The sequence below is a fragment of the Copadichromis virginalis genome, linkage group LG8, assembly GCF_057382275.1.
Source record: "Copadichromis virginalis isolate Kocher_CV1m ecotype Utaka linkage group LG8, C_Virginalis_male_GT1.1, whole genome shotgun sequence".
Taxonomy (NCBI): Eukaryota; Metazoa; Chordata; class Actinopteri; order Cichliformes; family Cichlidae; genus Copadichromis; species Copadichromis virginalis.
The window spans coordinates 10621115-10637497 of NC_140625.1; the positions used below are offsets into that span (position 1 = coordinate 10621115).

The window sequence follows — 16383 nt, forward strand, 5'->3', positions numbered from 1 at the left end:
AACTATTGACATTAATTTCCCTCTTCTGTCTTTGTGCGCCTCTGTGGAGTCCCTGTTGCAGCATCAAAGTTCCTTCCCACATTTCTTTGGGTTTTGGTGATTAAAGACCACAGTGAGAACTAATAAAGCCCCCTGGCCACAGGCCCCAGTGCAGCTCCTCTTCTGTCTCTTACTGAATACCCTTTGTAGATATTTTGCTGAGCACTTCTATCTAAAACTCTGGTTGCTCTGCTGAACAGGAGAACTTGTTATTAAGGTAACTCCAAAAACAAGAGAGGGGAGGGAGGGCTTTAATCCCCAATTTTTATATCCCAGACGCATTCACCTCCTTTTGTCCTTCAGTGACGCATGTGTGGCCCAAGCTCTTATAATACTCAGTTTGTGGCTGCTAATACTTTTCTAGGTTATTTTGTAAGTGGGTAAGTTATTCTTTGCTTGCCTGTCAGCTCTTCCTTTAGCCCCTTTCAACACGATAGCATCAATTCAATTCATTTTTATTTTATTTAGATAGGGCCAAATCACAACAACAGTCCACTAAATGTGCTTTATACTGTAAGGTAAAGACCCTACAATAACAAAGTAGTACAATAACAATGAACAAGTACTTGGTGACAGTGGGAAGGAAAAACTCCCTTCAAACAGGAAGAAACATCTGGCAAATCCAGGCTCAGGGAGGGGCAGCCATCTGCTGCGACCAGTTGGGCGTGAAGGGTTGGAGATTGATTATCAATATTAGTTCTTGTGATCATTGCTCGCTGCTGTTTACTGTCAGTTCATCAATAAATTAGTTTAATGCAGCACTGATGTCACACTGCACAACTTTTGACCAGGCCTACAGGGCAGGCTGGGTAGAACGCTAACAATGCATTCATTAATAAAAAGCAGTTGACACAGGTAGTTTACTGTAACAATGGCCGTCTATCAAGACCAGCGAAAATTTGCAGGTCTAAAACAAATGTAGCGAATGCAGTTGGCAAGGGAGTAAAATATTTTGCTTTGAAATACCTTTGTACAATTTCCTATTAGGATTAGAATTTGAAATGAGAGTACAACTCTCATGCAAAAGATGTACTGTGCAGCTTTCTGTTGGTCAGCACCATCAACCCACAAGTTAATGAAAACTTCCACACTTTGCACTGAATTACTTTTCCCTATGCAGCAGTTTTAATACCGTATAGATTATTGCAGTATGTTAAGCCAGTACTGACTGTAAAAAAAAAAAAAAGCACTAATAAATGAACTCTTTTTTAAGCCTGCAGACTACCTGTGTCCTTCTGCTCTGGCATTTTTTTGTCTGGCTGACTCGTCTGATGAGGAATGTCAGACATGACTGCCTCCTGAACCCACTCATCTGTGGCCCTGACCCTATCAACCATGACACAGCCAGCTCAAACAAATTCCCTCCTTTATATCAGGTTTATTTGGCTGTTACAATGAGCAATGGGGGAGGTGGGGGGTTTGTTGGTTGCTTTTTTGTTTGCCAACTGTTTCCACCGTCCTACGAATTGTTCCGCTGGCTGCTTTCGCAGAGCTGGATGAGCTTTCAAAGATTTGCCAGCAAGAGGTTGCATGGAGGGTTCACATTTCCACATTTCTGCCTTGCTGGATTAAGCCAATTGGGTCTGATAATGTACGTCCAGCGAACACTGACCTGTTTCTCAACTCTGTCCTAAACAACACAATCTGCCAGGAAACAGGAACATATAAGGGGGGGATCCTGCATAGCATCACCAAACACAAATATATGTATTTGTATTCCTTTGAATCCCTTTTAAATATGACTTTGTTTGAATTTGACTCCTTCAAAGACAATAATCACAAAATCATCAGCCTGGGTTGGATGTACACACACACACACACACACACACACACACACACACACACACACACACACACACTTTGTGAACAGTGAAATGTGTGCAGTGTGCACGGGGAAACCAATCACGTCTATCAAGGTAACTTATTATGACTCACAGTCTTACTGTGCCTGAACTTTGTTGTTACAGAAAAGATTCATCGCAGCCCCATTTTTGTTTTCTCTCACATATTTACTCTGAAGGTCTTTCTCCTTAGACTGACAGAGAAAAGGATAAGAGGAGGGGGAAAAGTGTAGAAGAGGAAAGGATGAAAAGAAATAGATTAAGAGAGAAAGGCTATGTAAATTTATATATATATATATATATATATTTATATATAAAAAGCATAATATCAGTTATCGCTACAAAGGGCCATGGTCTGGAGTTTCACAGTCTTTCATGTACAACAGGCGCAGTAACAGTACCGACTCTTGGTCTCTCTGCTGTGATGACACCTGCCGCTCAGCACTGTGGGAACACAAGGAAAGCAGAGTCCACCCTGTAATGTGTTCGCGACATGCGTGCGCACGTGTGTGTGTGTGTGCGTGTGTTAAGTGTGTAAGTGACACATTTTAATGCTCTGATGACTTATTAAATCCTGTTCCATGCCTTCAATCTGGCCTCGGGTTACAGTCACGTGATCGTGAAGGCAGCAGGGGGCTCCACAGCATGAGGGGAAAAATATTCCCTCAGAGCCCCTTATCTATGCGCTCAGCTGGCCTAGGTGTTTCTTCTCGTGTCCGACTTAGAACCTGCAGTATTACTGCAGTATTAGGTTCTCCTTTTACACCTCCATCCATAACGTGCCCAAACTGCTTGCAGTGCAGCTGATGCCGGCAAAAAACTGTCTCAGGTATACGCTGATATTCATATCCTTTACTCTCACAAGATTGTCACGTGGCCCTCTCCCTCTCAGGTTTTCCTACTTTAAACACCCCCCGGCTTTTTTCTTCCTTGTTCTCTATCCAAAAATGCCCCCACAATCTGTCTTTGTTAGTGGGATGCTGTCTGCTGTCAACTGTGTTTACGCTTCTGCCAAATGCTTCTCATTTTTAGTGCAGTCTGATCACTTAAAAAGCATCTTAATTCGTTGAATTAATAGAGGTGGATGAAGCACTTTAGAAGACAAGATTTACATGATAACAGTGGCTGCTGCTGCTAATATATCTTACATGAAAAAAAACAAGCAAATAGGCTTTGAGAATCCCTTAGAAGATTTGGCCTATTTGCCAGATTTAAGGGGATTTATTTTTATGTTTGAGTCATGTAACCCAGATAGATTCTTACAGCTGGTTGTGCCGGGTTTCTTTTTTTCAGCTGGAGCTTGAGTACAGTTAGTGATCTGATCGAGACTAGCTTCTCGTGGCAGTGCCTCGCGGGCGACAGCAAGGTGTTTGTTCTTTGCGCTCTTTTTGTGGCAGTTTTAGGACTTTTTAAATCCCAGAGCTCTGTAAACTCTAACACGATGAGAGGTCAAAACTCTTACATTTGGTCCACTTTGTAAAAATGTCTGGGCATGTCTCATCTTTGCACACTCAGAAAAAAGGAACACACACACAAAGTCTAAATTAAATTAGTCATTTTGTCTGCTTCCAGCGTGATCATCCTCACCACGGCTACATTAGAACACGGTTGGGGTTTTTTTTTTTTTTTTTTTTGCACTATTTATTAATTCTTTTAGAGGAATAGTTCAACAGTTTGTTGCCTGGCAACCTAATGTGAAGTCTGACATATACCCCCCCACTTAAAACCACAGGATGTCCTTTTTACTCTTAGGTTTCTTTTTTTCCAGAATAAATAAAGTAGATGTAACATCTTAATTAGTGATGTTTTGAGGTCCCTGAAGGCAATTTCATTATTGTTCGATTGCACAGAACTGGGCTAATGGTTCCCCCTCCTGTTTCTAACATTCATTCCATATATTTATTTATTTTTTAGGCTAGGTTAATTATCTGCTGCCTCTAGCATTAAATTTAACACAGAGACATGTAGAGGTGGCATCAGTCTTCTCATATACCACATAGCATGTTGTCTAAAATGTTTTTTAAATGTGCAATTTAATGTTTTTTGAAAACTTAAAGATTTTTCCTGTGTGTGCATGGATTACATTGGTCTTTTTGATGTAGCTGCCATTACTAAAAGTCAAAAGTGTCACGTAAAAGAGCATTTTCAAACCTATTTAATTTTGATGCCAGTTAAATTCACTGGCATCAATAATTAAAAACCCAACTGTGTGGTAACTCTGCGTGTCCGTGTATTTCTGAATGTGTGCATTTTCATCATGCAGATGCTTCGTCCCGGCCTCCCTGTCCCTCCCCTGGGTCAGCTGTCATCACGCAGACGAGATCAGAACAAAATAAAACCAGTGCCACAGCATCCGCTCTCTGTTCTGGAGTTTCTTGTGGAAAAGGGAGACCTTCAGCCGCACAGCTCAAGGAGGTGCGTGTGAAAAGCCACAGTACAAAGCCTTCATGTCTGCAGTCCAAAGCCCAGGGCCCTCATCGTGTGTGTCTGCTGGAAAGCCCTCGGGAGATTTGGGTGTGAATCACGAGGAAGTGTTTTTTCTTCCAAACCCTTCAGTACTTTGCTGGACAGGTGAGCACACCTTTTGTCACGAGGTTTATGGGTAATTGCTGTATTTCTCATTACCCGTGATGCTTCAGTGCCTACAGCTGATCCCTTATATTGCTTCTCAGGTTTGGTTTGTTAAACCAATCCATTTTTTTAAATCAGCAGTTTCCCATCTGAGAGCAGTCGCACTGTAATTCTCCAATATCGGTATCATTATGGAGTAGATATTAGCTGTGAGACAACATTCTAATATCACCACAAGTGTAAAGACATCCCTGCTCTGTAGGCTCTTTGTTAGTATGGTTACAGATGCCACCTACTCGGGGGCCGTCCTTTTGACAGCAAAGGTCTTTTAGAGAGATTTCGTCGTGAACTTTGTTTGTGAAACAAGGACCACTCGGACATAGTAAACCAACGACCCTCGACTTCTACACACAAACACACGTGAAGATCTGCACGTTTGAACATCTCAAGAGCTGGTACTGTATCTCCACTCAGAGATTACTCGTGTCACCACTCCACATGCATCCTGTTCCTCTCTTTTTATTTCTTCTTGTCTTTCTCTCTCACACTGTCACCTCTGTCTTGCTGTTGGTCACAAAGTAGGGCTGTGTGGGGAGGAAGTGTTGGCTGTGGCTGTGGCCTCTAGTGCTGTGGAGCTGGTTCGGTTCCAGGATGGTACACTGAGGCCTCTTGTGCCCGTAGGTCTTCCTCCGGCCCACCGTCTCAGTCCCGTCCCAGCCCTTCAGCCCCAGCCCCATCGCATGTGAGGACGCAATTGTATTGGAACTGTACGCCAGTGGGCGGCCCATTGTAGCTGAGCCGTGGCCAATGACAGTCTCAGCAGCCCTGGAGATGCCCAGGGATGTGCCACCTGGCATGGTCCCCGCCATGTGTGCCAGGGAGGTAGCCCCTAGTCCTGGTGGCTTGCTACTGTGGCTGTGAAGATGAGTGTGAGAGCTGTGAGAGCTGTGAGAGCTGTGGGCAGTGTGACCATGGCTGACTTTGGGTTTCTGGCCGTTTGGCTTGTGTCCCCCTCCTCCTCCAGCGGCTATGTGCCGTTCTGTCGGCAGGGTTGAGACAGAGGAGATGCTGGGCATCTCGGTGACATAAGTGGCCACTGGCTCTGGAGTCAGTGGACCCAAAGAAGTCATAGGAGTCATGGAGGTCATAGGGGTGAGGGAAGTCATAGGAGTCATAGAAGTCATTGGGGTGAGCGAGGTCATGGGTGTCATTGAAGTCATTGGGGTCATGACGTGGTTAATAGGGTTGGCGCTCATAGGGTTTGAAGCCATGGGGTTGGTGGTCATCTGAGGAGTCACTGATGACATGTTGCCCATGGACGCCATGGATGGTCGGGAGTTGCCCATGGGCTGCAGAGGAAGTCCTTTTGCTGGCATCTCTACCATCAGGCGACGCTTGTTGTACAGTTCGCCGTTGTACTTGGCAGCTAAAGGAGAAGAAGAGAAAGAGTAAGAGAAGCAATGAAACACTAAGTGGGCACAAAAAACTGCTACAGAGCAGAGCTTAAATCTTGAATTAAACGATATATACTTTCTTAAATTTGGCCATTTGCCACCATGGAAGATTTTTTTTATTGAATGAATCAAAAAATAACACTTTCAGCAGTTTGCTGATCAGCCATAAGATAACACATCACTATGAGCACACACAGACAGAAAGCAGAAATATAGATATTGCATCAGTTTTAACACCCACAGTATAAGAAGGTCATATAACAAACCCCTATACTTTGTTAGTCAGCCTCACCTAACTGACCAAGCAGAGTGTCAGGACCACTGCTAACGCCTGCAAGTTAGAAGCCCGTGCTGCTACTGGAGGAGTGAAATCAAAAGAAAAGCCTAGAATCTCTCCTCCAGCTCGCCTCTTCCTCCCTTTTAAAGCCAAGAAAACATCCAATTTTTGCATGGTGGGAAGGAGTTCAACATGAGAAAGAAGGAAGAAATTTTGGGAGAAAGTTGTGAGGCTAATAACTAGGCATGACATGGGTGATTTTTTTCTAACTCGGTGCAAGTTTATTACAGTTATGTCATAAGATTAAGGAAAGATTTCAATCAGACCTCAGTGCACGCTCAACTAGTGGATTTTTGAGAATGCCTAAGTTGTAGACATTTATTTTTGCATTCAGTATTTTTAAACAAGTCAAAAATGTTTTGAAAAGTATTTGGTTATCTGCCTTTACACGTGTGTACACACATATGAACTTGAGAGACATCCATTCTTAATCCATCCATAGTTTTCAGTCATGTGACCGACTAACTAACCAGGCCAGCAAAACATTACAGCATCATGATGGACAATAGTAGACAGTCCCTGGTACTGCAAGACAAAAGTGTACTACAAGACTAGTTGGATCATCTATCCATGGAGGAAAAGCAAAGATATGAAGAGAAACTATGAATGTTGGTGACTTGTGATCCGTATTTTGCTCCGACAGCTTAATTTAAATCCCTAAAAATGGCGATGTCTCGCCAAAGCTCCAGTTCAGTGACATCTATGTATCTTGTAGAAAATTGCTCACCTTCCACTGCTGCCAGGATGAAAACGTTTAAAGTATGGACAGCTACATGTATTTTTGATCTTGATGGGTAAACAATCTTATTGTGTGGGAGGTAACGAACATGAAATTATTCATCATTAAAGCAAAGGTAAGTGCTACAAAGCTAGCTTAAACGAACTACCAGATGCAAATTTTATATTTTAAAGTATAAATTTTTCACATTAATGTCGTAACATAACATAACAGTAAAGTTGACAGAGTGTTTTCCAAATTCAGGCAAATCATCATCACAGTGCAGTCAGAGAGGTGCAGTTCTCCTGGCAACCAATCGGTTTGCCAGACGCAGAAGTATTATTTCTCCCTCCAGAGAACATGTCTTCTATACTTTGTATAGAAGAATTGTTGAATTGTTTGTCAAAAGTATGAACAAAAAGTCAACCAAAACATAGAATGTGTCTGTTTCCTGACTTACAGACTCCTCTATCTGTTGCATCTTCTATATCTGTGTGTGTGTATCCGTGTGTGTTTCTTCAGCCTTGGAGCAGTCAGCGTTAATGGCTCACATTTATTCCTCTCTCTGTCAGTCAGTGTCACCAAGCTACAGTCTCTCTTATCACTGCGGAATGTGACCCTTTTTTTTTGTCAGATTCACTTTCACAGTTGAGTCATTACTCTTCAGTCCCTTGTTGCCGCTACGTCCTTGAAGATAAAGTTAACACACTCAGTGAGTTTGCTTTACCGCTGTAACTATAAATCTAGTTTATCGCTGTGCAAACGCTGAAGAGAAATAACTAACGCGGGCCTGCGAGCGGATAGCAAGCGCAGGCGTGGGGGTTTGTAGGTAAGGGTGGGAGTGGTGGGAGACCACAGCCTCACTAGCTGAGTCGCTGTGAGACTGCCGCTGGGGATCAAACTTGCTCAGGCGACAGGTGAATCAATCCGGCAGTAGTCAGCTCGATGGTACATGCATCCAGCCGTGTACGTGAGTGGAAACGGAAAAATGCCACTGCTACGCAGCGTGGGCTCAGCATGCCTCTGCATGAGAAAAGCAGTGTCCTGCAGAGACTCGCACACATTATACATCAGGGGGAAAAACCGAGAACTGCTTCGTGAAGTCCCACAGTGCCAGCAACATAAAAACCTTATTAGGTTTAGACCAGTATATCAATCTGCTTTTTGTTAGGCAATTAGGTCGTCTACTGCCAATTTACTGGGGGGATTATTAGTTCTTGAAGTCTCTAAAACGTTTTCAAATTTCCAATGGTTTACCCAAATTTGAAGACCTTTTTTTAGTATTCACTATAAGTGGGTGGATCCTGCTGTCACAGTGCTGCCATCCTAAACAAAAAACATCCATTAGTCTGGGTTTAAATGGAGTTTTCTGTCTGTGAGGTTTATTTTTTTCCCACTCCAGAAACTCTTTGTAACTGTGCAATGGTGTTAGACTGCTTTCTCCTTCAAAATAACACCGTGTTCCATGCATCACTGAGACGCAATCAACACCTGTGCTTTCTATTAGCTACTATCTCTGCCGCGGAAAAACAGTACTATCTCCCAAAGTGACTAAGGGTTGGTAATTGTAGTGCATGACTAAAGCTGGCGATGCAAATTACGTGTGCCTCATTATAAAATCCGAGAGATTATGGAATCTGAAATACCTCAGCAGCTAATGGATGGATTTCAATCAAATTTTGATCATGATTTATTCATGGTATCCAAAAGAAGCCAAATGACTTTTTCCTTAGTGATGCTAGGCGGTTGACATTTTAATATCTTGAGTACTCGAGTAAGACTGAATATCTACTGTGGTCATTTCATTTGTTATATGAAAACATAATTGTATGATTATTATTAGGTTCTTATTAAATGTATTCTACATCACAGTATATTAAAGCCGGCATCTTAGCATATAACTGGCACTTGCAACATGGATGTGTCTCAAGTGTCCTCATTAAAATGAATGTGCATGTGGAGTGCGGCTGCAACAATCAGCTAAAAAAATACAAGAAAAAACAAAGGAGGGTATAATCTGCTTCAAAATCAGCGCTTAACGTAGCTGCGCGTTTGCATGGACAAAAAGGCAAAAGAAAGAAAGACACACAAGACAAATAACTAAATGTTAATGCTTTTAGATGTTCTGTTGATTTCTGTCCACTTATGTGCAAGTCTAAAAAAAATGATAATAATAAAACAAGCCCTAATTACCTAGGATTTACTGTGCTTACTGCATTTGGAAAATTGACTTATTAGCCAGCATGTAAGAACAAGAGAATCTTCTTGGATGTAGGACAGTCATTAACTACAGCAGAGCATTTGTACAATAGAAGTGGGCCATAATTGGTCATTTGTACTCAGGCTGAGTTGCAGGCCTGCATCCAGGGATCGTTCTTGGTTGCTTTTTGCCTTGTTTGCTGTTAGAACTCAATAAAGTGACCTTATAGAGATGCACAGAGGGACAGTGGAGATGGCTATTGATTGACAGGTGAGGGCCTTCTCAACTGGATCATCGGCCATTAAAATGGCAGAAGCAATTAAAGAACAAGAGGAAAGGCTGTTATGGGGGATGCTGGGAAAGTAGTGCTTAAGACCTAGTTCCATTTCCAGTTAGTGAGCACACCAGAACATGTATCAGAGGAGAATAATTTAGCTATTCAGATTTCTTTTGCTGACATTTATTTCCTATCTCTAGCTTGGATGCAACTAGGATAGCTCAGTAGGTAGCGTGGTGGCCCCATGATCGGAATGATCGGAAGGTCGGGGATTCGACTCCACTGAACGGCTACCCTGAGGTACGCCTGAGCAAGGTACCGTCCCTGCACACTGCTCCCCGGGCGCTGCACTGGTGGCTGCCCACTGCTTCACTGGGTGAATGGGTTAAATGCAGAGGAACTATTTCCCTATGGGGACTAACAAGCTCACTTTACACTTTACTAGTTTGTGGACCACTCACCATCTTGGTGTTTGAAGGGGTCAGATTTAGATTAGATTGATTAACCTCCGTGTATTTTAATATCAAGGTTATGCTGACTGATTTACTTTTAGGGCCAGCTGTGTGTCCACTTTAGCAAAAACAGTGTTTGTCATTTCTGCCGTTTTGTGTTTCAGCCTTCGAGATTGCCACTTGCACATTTTCTTTTTGTCTCTGTTATTCCCCCTCACATGCATTTTTCATGTCAATTTCCCATCACTGAACTCAAGGTAATGGCATTTTGCCTCCTGGAATCCTGGGTGCCTGTGTGTACAGGTTTCCAATCATTTCATAGGTGAATCTTTGAATACCACTTGGAAAATGGAAAACTGTCAGTCAACCATGAGCCTGAAGGGAAGAGACCTCCGTTCAATTATAGAAATGGAATCAAATATGAGCCCCTGTAAAGGAGGATCAAGATTAACAGCCCAATGGTTCTTTAAGGAGCGATATGGAGCTTGATGAATTGAGGGTGGGGTGGAGTCAGGGTGAAGAAGAGATAATGGGAAAGAAAGACAAAAGAAGCAAAAAGCAAAGATGAGATAAAAATGCAGAGGGCAGGAGATGGCTGATAAAGGGACTGATATAAAGAAGAAAACGGAGTTCATGGGAAAATGGGAGCGGTGGGAGGGACGAGTACGACGGCTACAGAAAGGTACTGGAGGAGGGTGTGAGTGAAGAAAAGTAAAAAGAGGCTTGTAAAAACCCAAATAAAATAAAAGTGCTTATTGTTAATGAACCTCATGAGTAGTTTTGTACATTTTATCACATTAACTTAAATGATGAAACTTTATGTTACCTCCAGACAATTTGAGAGCCATGCTGCACAGCTTTTCATATTGATTTTATGGCCCACAGGCTGTCACTGCTTTCAGACCGTGTCAGTACATTAAAAAAGTCAACTTGCTGAGAGTTAATACTTCCTTAGAAAAACAATTCACCATAGAGATCATAAAATCAATGAAGTTATAGTTGGAAACCTAAACAGGAAAAGTGTGAAGTTTTCTTGTACATGCCAACAATAAAAAAGGATTACATACCCCAACTTTCAAATCAAAAAAAGTTACAGTATAGTAAAGCAGTGTATCATCTCTCAATCACAGGAAAACAACTGCTTCTGTTCCAAGAAAAAAAGAAAAAAAATGATCCCCAACTGCTGGCGGATGTCATTACGACTAACTGTGGGCAGAGTTATTTCCTTTGGCTGAACAGAGCTGGCTGGAAGTTTTGTAAAGCGTGCCAGTGTGTGCTGGTTGGCCAGTCTTGTTTATTAGTGCTGGAGTCGTATTAGCCTTTGGGTGATGACATTTCATTTTGCAAAGCTAATTCTTAAGCTGTCAAATCCAAAATGCACCCAGATCCGTGCTTTCATTAAAGATAAAAAGCCAGAGAATCCTGCTGAGTTCTGCATTGTGTTTCTTATAAAACACCGCGTAACTGCCTCCTATCTTCTACAACAAGTTTGACACTGAACGCTGATGTTTGTGTCAACCTTTTCTGTTTGTAGTTAAAGTTCTCTGCCGTGATATACTGGAATGGGATATAGTGAATGGGCTAATGTGGACTGGTTCTTATATAATGCATACAACATTCACACAAATTCATGCAGTGGTTTCTGTCTAGCATTCACATCCCAACTTGGGGTTCAGTATTTTGCGCAAGTATACTTCACCATGCGGACTGGAGCAGATTGAAGCACCGGTCTTCCGATTAGTGGACGACCTGCTCTACCTCCTCAACTACAGCCACCCATCTCCACCCTGGACAGGTTTCCAAGTCCTTAATAGGACTAAAAAGGCAACCATTCATGGTCATAGTCACCCCGCACTCAGTTCAGAGTAACCAGTCAACCTAATATGTATGTCTTTGGAATTTGGAAGGAAGCATGAGGATTTGGACCCCTGCACAAATAGGGTAAACATGCAACTTCCACACAGAAAACCTGGCTGATGAGAGGTTTAAACCCAGAACCTTTACTGAACATGTAGCACATATAGTTTTAATACTTTTTAAAAAAGACTTTTAAAAAACGTCATCAGGACCTTTCAGTTTGTAAAATGATTTATTTATTAATTTTGACATCTGTAATAGTTTATATGTGACAAGATTTCTGTGTTACCACAAAAAGCTGCAGAAGACAGGAATATTAAGACACTCCGGCCGAAACGAGCAGGAATAACAACAAGTATCGCATTGATTACATCAGGAACAGCATGAATATGGGGGCTAGGATGAAGGTGGGTTACAAAGCAGCTTGCAGATGTGAAATGGCTGTAGATTTGTAGTTACAGCGGCAAAGCGGCAGAGGATAGACAAAGTAACTTATATTGTGTATCCTCTGTTTAATTCAATTCAGTTTTATTTATATTTTGGCGTTATTTATTTTTAATGTCAAATCAAAACAGCAGTTGCCTGAAGGCGCTTTATATTTTAAGGTAGAGACCATGCAAGACCTTTATTAGATTTGCCAACTGGATGTGTATTAAATGAATCATAAATTGATTTGGACTTGCAATAGATTCATAAAATGCTACATTTTTGTAGAAACTCCCCCCATCAGAACCACTTTTGTCTACCAGTTCTGGCAGCTGGGGATTAAACGGGCAAGGCCTCTGCCCCTGATCGATGCCTGATCCACATAGTACTAGACCTCTATAGCCCACCCTGCGGCTAGTGGGGATAGAACTGGGCAGATCCATATGACTCATTTAAGGTGAGCCCAGCACTATAGCGCCATGGACTAATGGCCCCTTTTAAAAAGTAAGCATATATGCTGCACTGACAGCTAGGGTTCGCAAATGGACCACAATTTGTGCACCTGCTCTTGGGCTTTACATATACTATATGCGCTGGTTGAACGTGGTGAGGCTATATTGGTCACACGGTAAATGACTACAGCGAAAGCTTGCTTTGTTCAGCAAACCATTCTTGCACAGTTGGAAACAATGGGTATCAAAGCACAGTGACACCAACAGACACTTGCTATCAGCTCAAAGCAGTCTGGCCTTTCTCCTCTGACTTCTAGCATCAACAAGCCCAGAGAACTGCTGCTCACTGGATATTTTCTCTTTTGCAGACCATTCCCTAAAGATTCAAGTAGATCAGCAGGCTCTGAACGAGTCAGACCAGCCTCTCTGGTAGGAATAATTCTTAATGGAGAAAACAAAATAAAATTTACTATTCACAATACAAATGCTTGGGTATTGGTCATCTCTTAATGTTGGACTTACAGGATATAGATGCAGGCTGAATGTCTTTAGGCCGCTTTTTTTTTTTTTTACATTTATTTTTAACATTTCCAAGGAAACAGTTTTAAAACCAGTTTTTTTAGTTTGTATTCTTATAGCATAAATTTCCATAACACTGCTAGAATTCTCTTGTACCTGCCTCATCTGTTTTCCCAACAGATAGAGATTTCGTTCATTTCCCACAATGCCGCGCACAATCCCCAGAGCATGTGTTGCATCCATCTGTTGGGTTTGTGTGCAGTAAGACGAAGGAAAAAACTTTTTGAGAAACAGTGGGTTTGTATGCTGCACTCAAACTGCAGCACAGTTTGCGGTTGCAGTGCACGGATGTGTTCAGGGGAAATTGGCTTGTCTGATGAATTTTTATTCCTCGTTGAATATTGGCACGAAATTTTGAGTTAAGAAAGAATGGTTGGATTCTCGCAGACTGACACCAAGATGTTTTCTGCTGGCGTTTTAGATAACTGAACAATTTCCTGCAATCAAACACAACTGTGGCTGTGCTGAAAATATCTAGGCATTCTCTGATGTCTATATTCGGCCACTTCTCTGGGAATTATAAAAATAGACCATCAAACAATAAAGTTGCCAAGTTCAGGACTCAGGCATGACAGCATTAACCACTATTTTCACTCCTGTGCTTTTATTGGTGTAATCCTTTAAGCTTAAAAATGATGCGTTCATTTACCGCTTGGTATTCATTGCTCATTCAAGTCTTTCTCTGTTGTCAATTTCGCTGGCAGTTACATATACTGCTACCATAATAATGACACGTCTTCTTCTTGCTTCAGGGGCACAAAGTATTACTCAGCACAAACAAGCAGGATAATCTATTACTGTAACATGTCTGGAGATGAGTCAGGGCCACAGTAGTGTAGGAAATACCACTGACAATACAGGATGCATTTGTCATCACAATCAGTTTTACTTTGTGCTGCTGGACATGCTGGACAGATAGGCTTTTCAAAAAAAAGAACAAAACACGATCTATCCGGTCATTTTTCAAATAAAAGGGAGCGAATGCAGACAAATAGCATCCCGTAGCTGTTTACACAGACATCTAGATGCATTTGTAGATTGTATCTGTCGTGAGTGGGCTGAATTCTGAATCTAGTGAAGGCAGAGTACCTGTCTAGCATAAACAAGCTGACAAACGCTCGCTGGAAGCACTTGCGTGTCGGCCTCGAATGAATTCAGATTATGAAATAGCAATGTGACTGCCAAAGAACGTATGGTGATGAGGCAACTTTAGATCAGCTGCTACAGCCGCTGACTCACTGGATTTGGTTGCATGCGTGAAAGTGTATCCACTGTCATTTAAAATATAAAATGCTGATATTAAACACGGCCAGCATCAGGAGAAGGTCATCTTAAAGTGAGGGGGAGGGAAACTGATTTTAGACAATGGGGAGGCTGCCCGAAGCCCTCTAAAAGGTAAATAAGGATTATTTTGAACTGGGAACTTAAACTGTGAGGATGTTCCCATCTTGTAGAGTCCAACAAGGAACACGTGGAATAGAAGATGACTATATTTATTCCCCTTTAAGTTCTAAACTTTTGCAGAGCCTATGACATTACTGTACCTGTGTGAGTGGCTCACATCATTGGTGGTGTTGTGCTAAACATGGATTTTTTTGCACAACACCACTAAGGATGTGAGCCACTGTTTTTATGTGATATTTTTGTATAATACGTTTGATTAAACTGGTAAATCTATAGGCTACATTTCCTCTTGTCCATTGTAATAGCTTTGGAATTCTAAATCCAGGAATTTGCTGAGATTTTTCAGTCCCTACATTGATGCTATGATTATTATTCCTTATACTAAGGTGCCGATTGTTATTCTGTCACTGATAAATTCAAAAACAGTGGCGAAAAAGTTGCTGGATATGCACAGAAGGCATTAACAACACTGAACAGATCAGTCACAGTAGTTGCGGACTGACCTGAAGTGTAGTTACATTTCTAGGGAGGTGCACGGCATACGATTTCAAAAGAAATTTGAGGTTGCGGCGTAGCTATGGTGTAAATTTCCCATTAAATAAATCCCCAGTAAGCAGGAGAAAAATATTTATGTATAAGCCGTTTATGTCTTACACCACATCCAGGTTAGCGATGCAGTGAAAAAACCACTGTCAATTATGTGTGCAGTGTGCTTGCTGTTGTTTAGAGCCTTCCCAGAGTAAAAAAACCACCTGGTGCTATTTGAGTTTGTGTTTCAGGGGCTCAAAAAGCATTCAGTAAACTATACTACAAAAAAAGTCACTTATAGGAGGTTTTCCTTTTTCTTGAAATTCACTGCCAACTTGGGATGAATCACGATGACTCCACTAACAAGGCAGGCCCAGCCTTAGGTTTCACTGCTAATCTACACACTGCTATAGTCGTAAGAGTTACCAACAGAACAACATCAGGCTTACTGCCTACCACAAACTGTAAAAATATTCTCCTTCATCTAAACTCCCCTCCACTAAAAAAAAAAGAAACTTGGCAGTCACTCACCTACAGCCTTCAGAGAGGCGTACTTGTTGAGATCCTTGTTCTGCTGTTGCTGCTGCTGCTGTTGGTGGAGCTGTTGCTGTTGCTGGTGCTGTTCATAGACGTGAGACAGCTGGCCGAGGGCAGGGTAAGGGTGCTGCTGGCCCATGTTTGAAGCCGGTCCCACGTTGTTGTTAATCTGGCCACCCTCTGTGAACAGGGACATGAGACAGCGCAAGGTTACAATAACATTTAAAGCTCCAGTCCAGCACCAGAGGAGCCCTCGCTGGTCAAATGATTGGTGAAACTCTCATTCACATTTTCCAGAATCTACTTACATAACCTAATTTCTTTTTTTAAATTATTATTTTTTAATACATGATTTCTTGGCTGAGATATTTTGTGCCTTGCTCTCAACTAATATACACTCATTTCTATCTTTTGGGATTTTACCAGTAGATTTCCATGACACGCTCTTACATTTATGTCACCATTACAACTGAAATATTCCTCCTGGAATAAAAAATGTCTTTATTAGTCCAGAGATTTTCTTTGCACATCTGATGAATTAGTCTAAATCTGCCAGTTGGACTGTGCTACTTCTCTCAGAGGTCCTTTATGTAGCCTCACTCATCATGATTCAGAACTGTCTGTCTCAGAACTGCTTTAATGTTCTTAAACACCCTTGTTCAATGTCTTGAACAAGGGTGTCAAATATGAGGCTCGGGGCCCAGAATGGGC

General features: G+C 41.8%; 1 protein-coding gene across 1 annotated transcript in view; it reads right to left on the reverse strand.

The window, feature by feature from the left end:
* Positions 1 to 3488: 3488 nt before the first annotated feature.
* shisa9a (shisa family member 9a) overlaps positions 3489 to 16383 on the reverse strand; it is a 57385-nt gene continuing 44490 nt past the window's right edge. The window contains exons 3-4 of the mRNA XM_085465704.1: positions 15667 to 15852; positions 3489 to 5877 (exon numbers count right to left, since the gene is read on the reverse strand). Coding sequence (XP_085321830.1) covers positions 4994 to 5877; positions 15667 to 15852 — 1070 coding nt within the window. The 3' untranslated portion in view covers positions 3489 to 4993. The remainder of the gene's footprint in view (positions 5878 to 15666; positions 15853 to 16383) is intronic.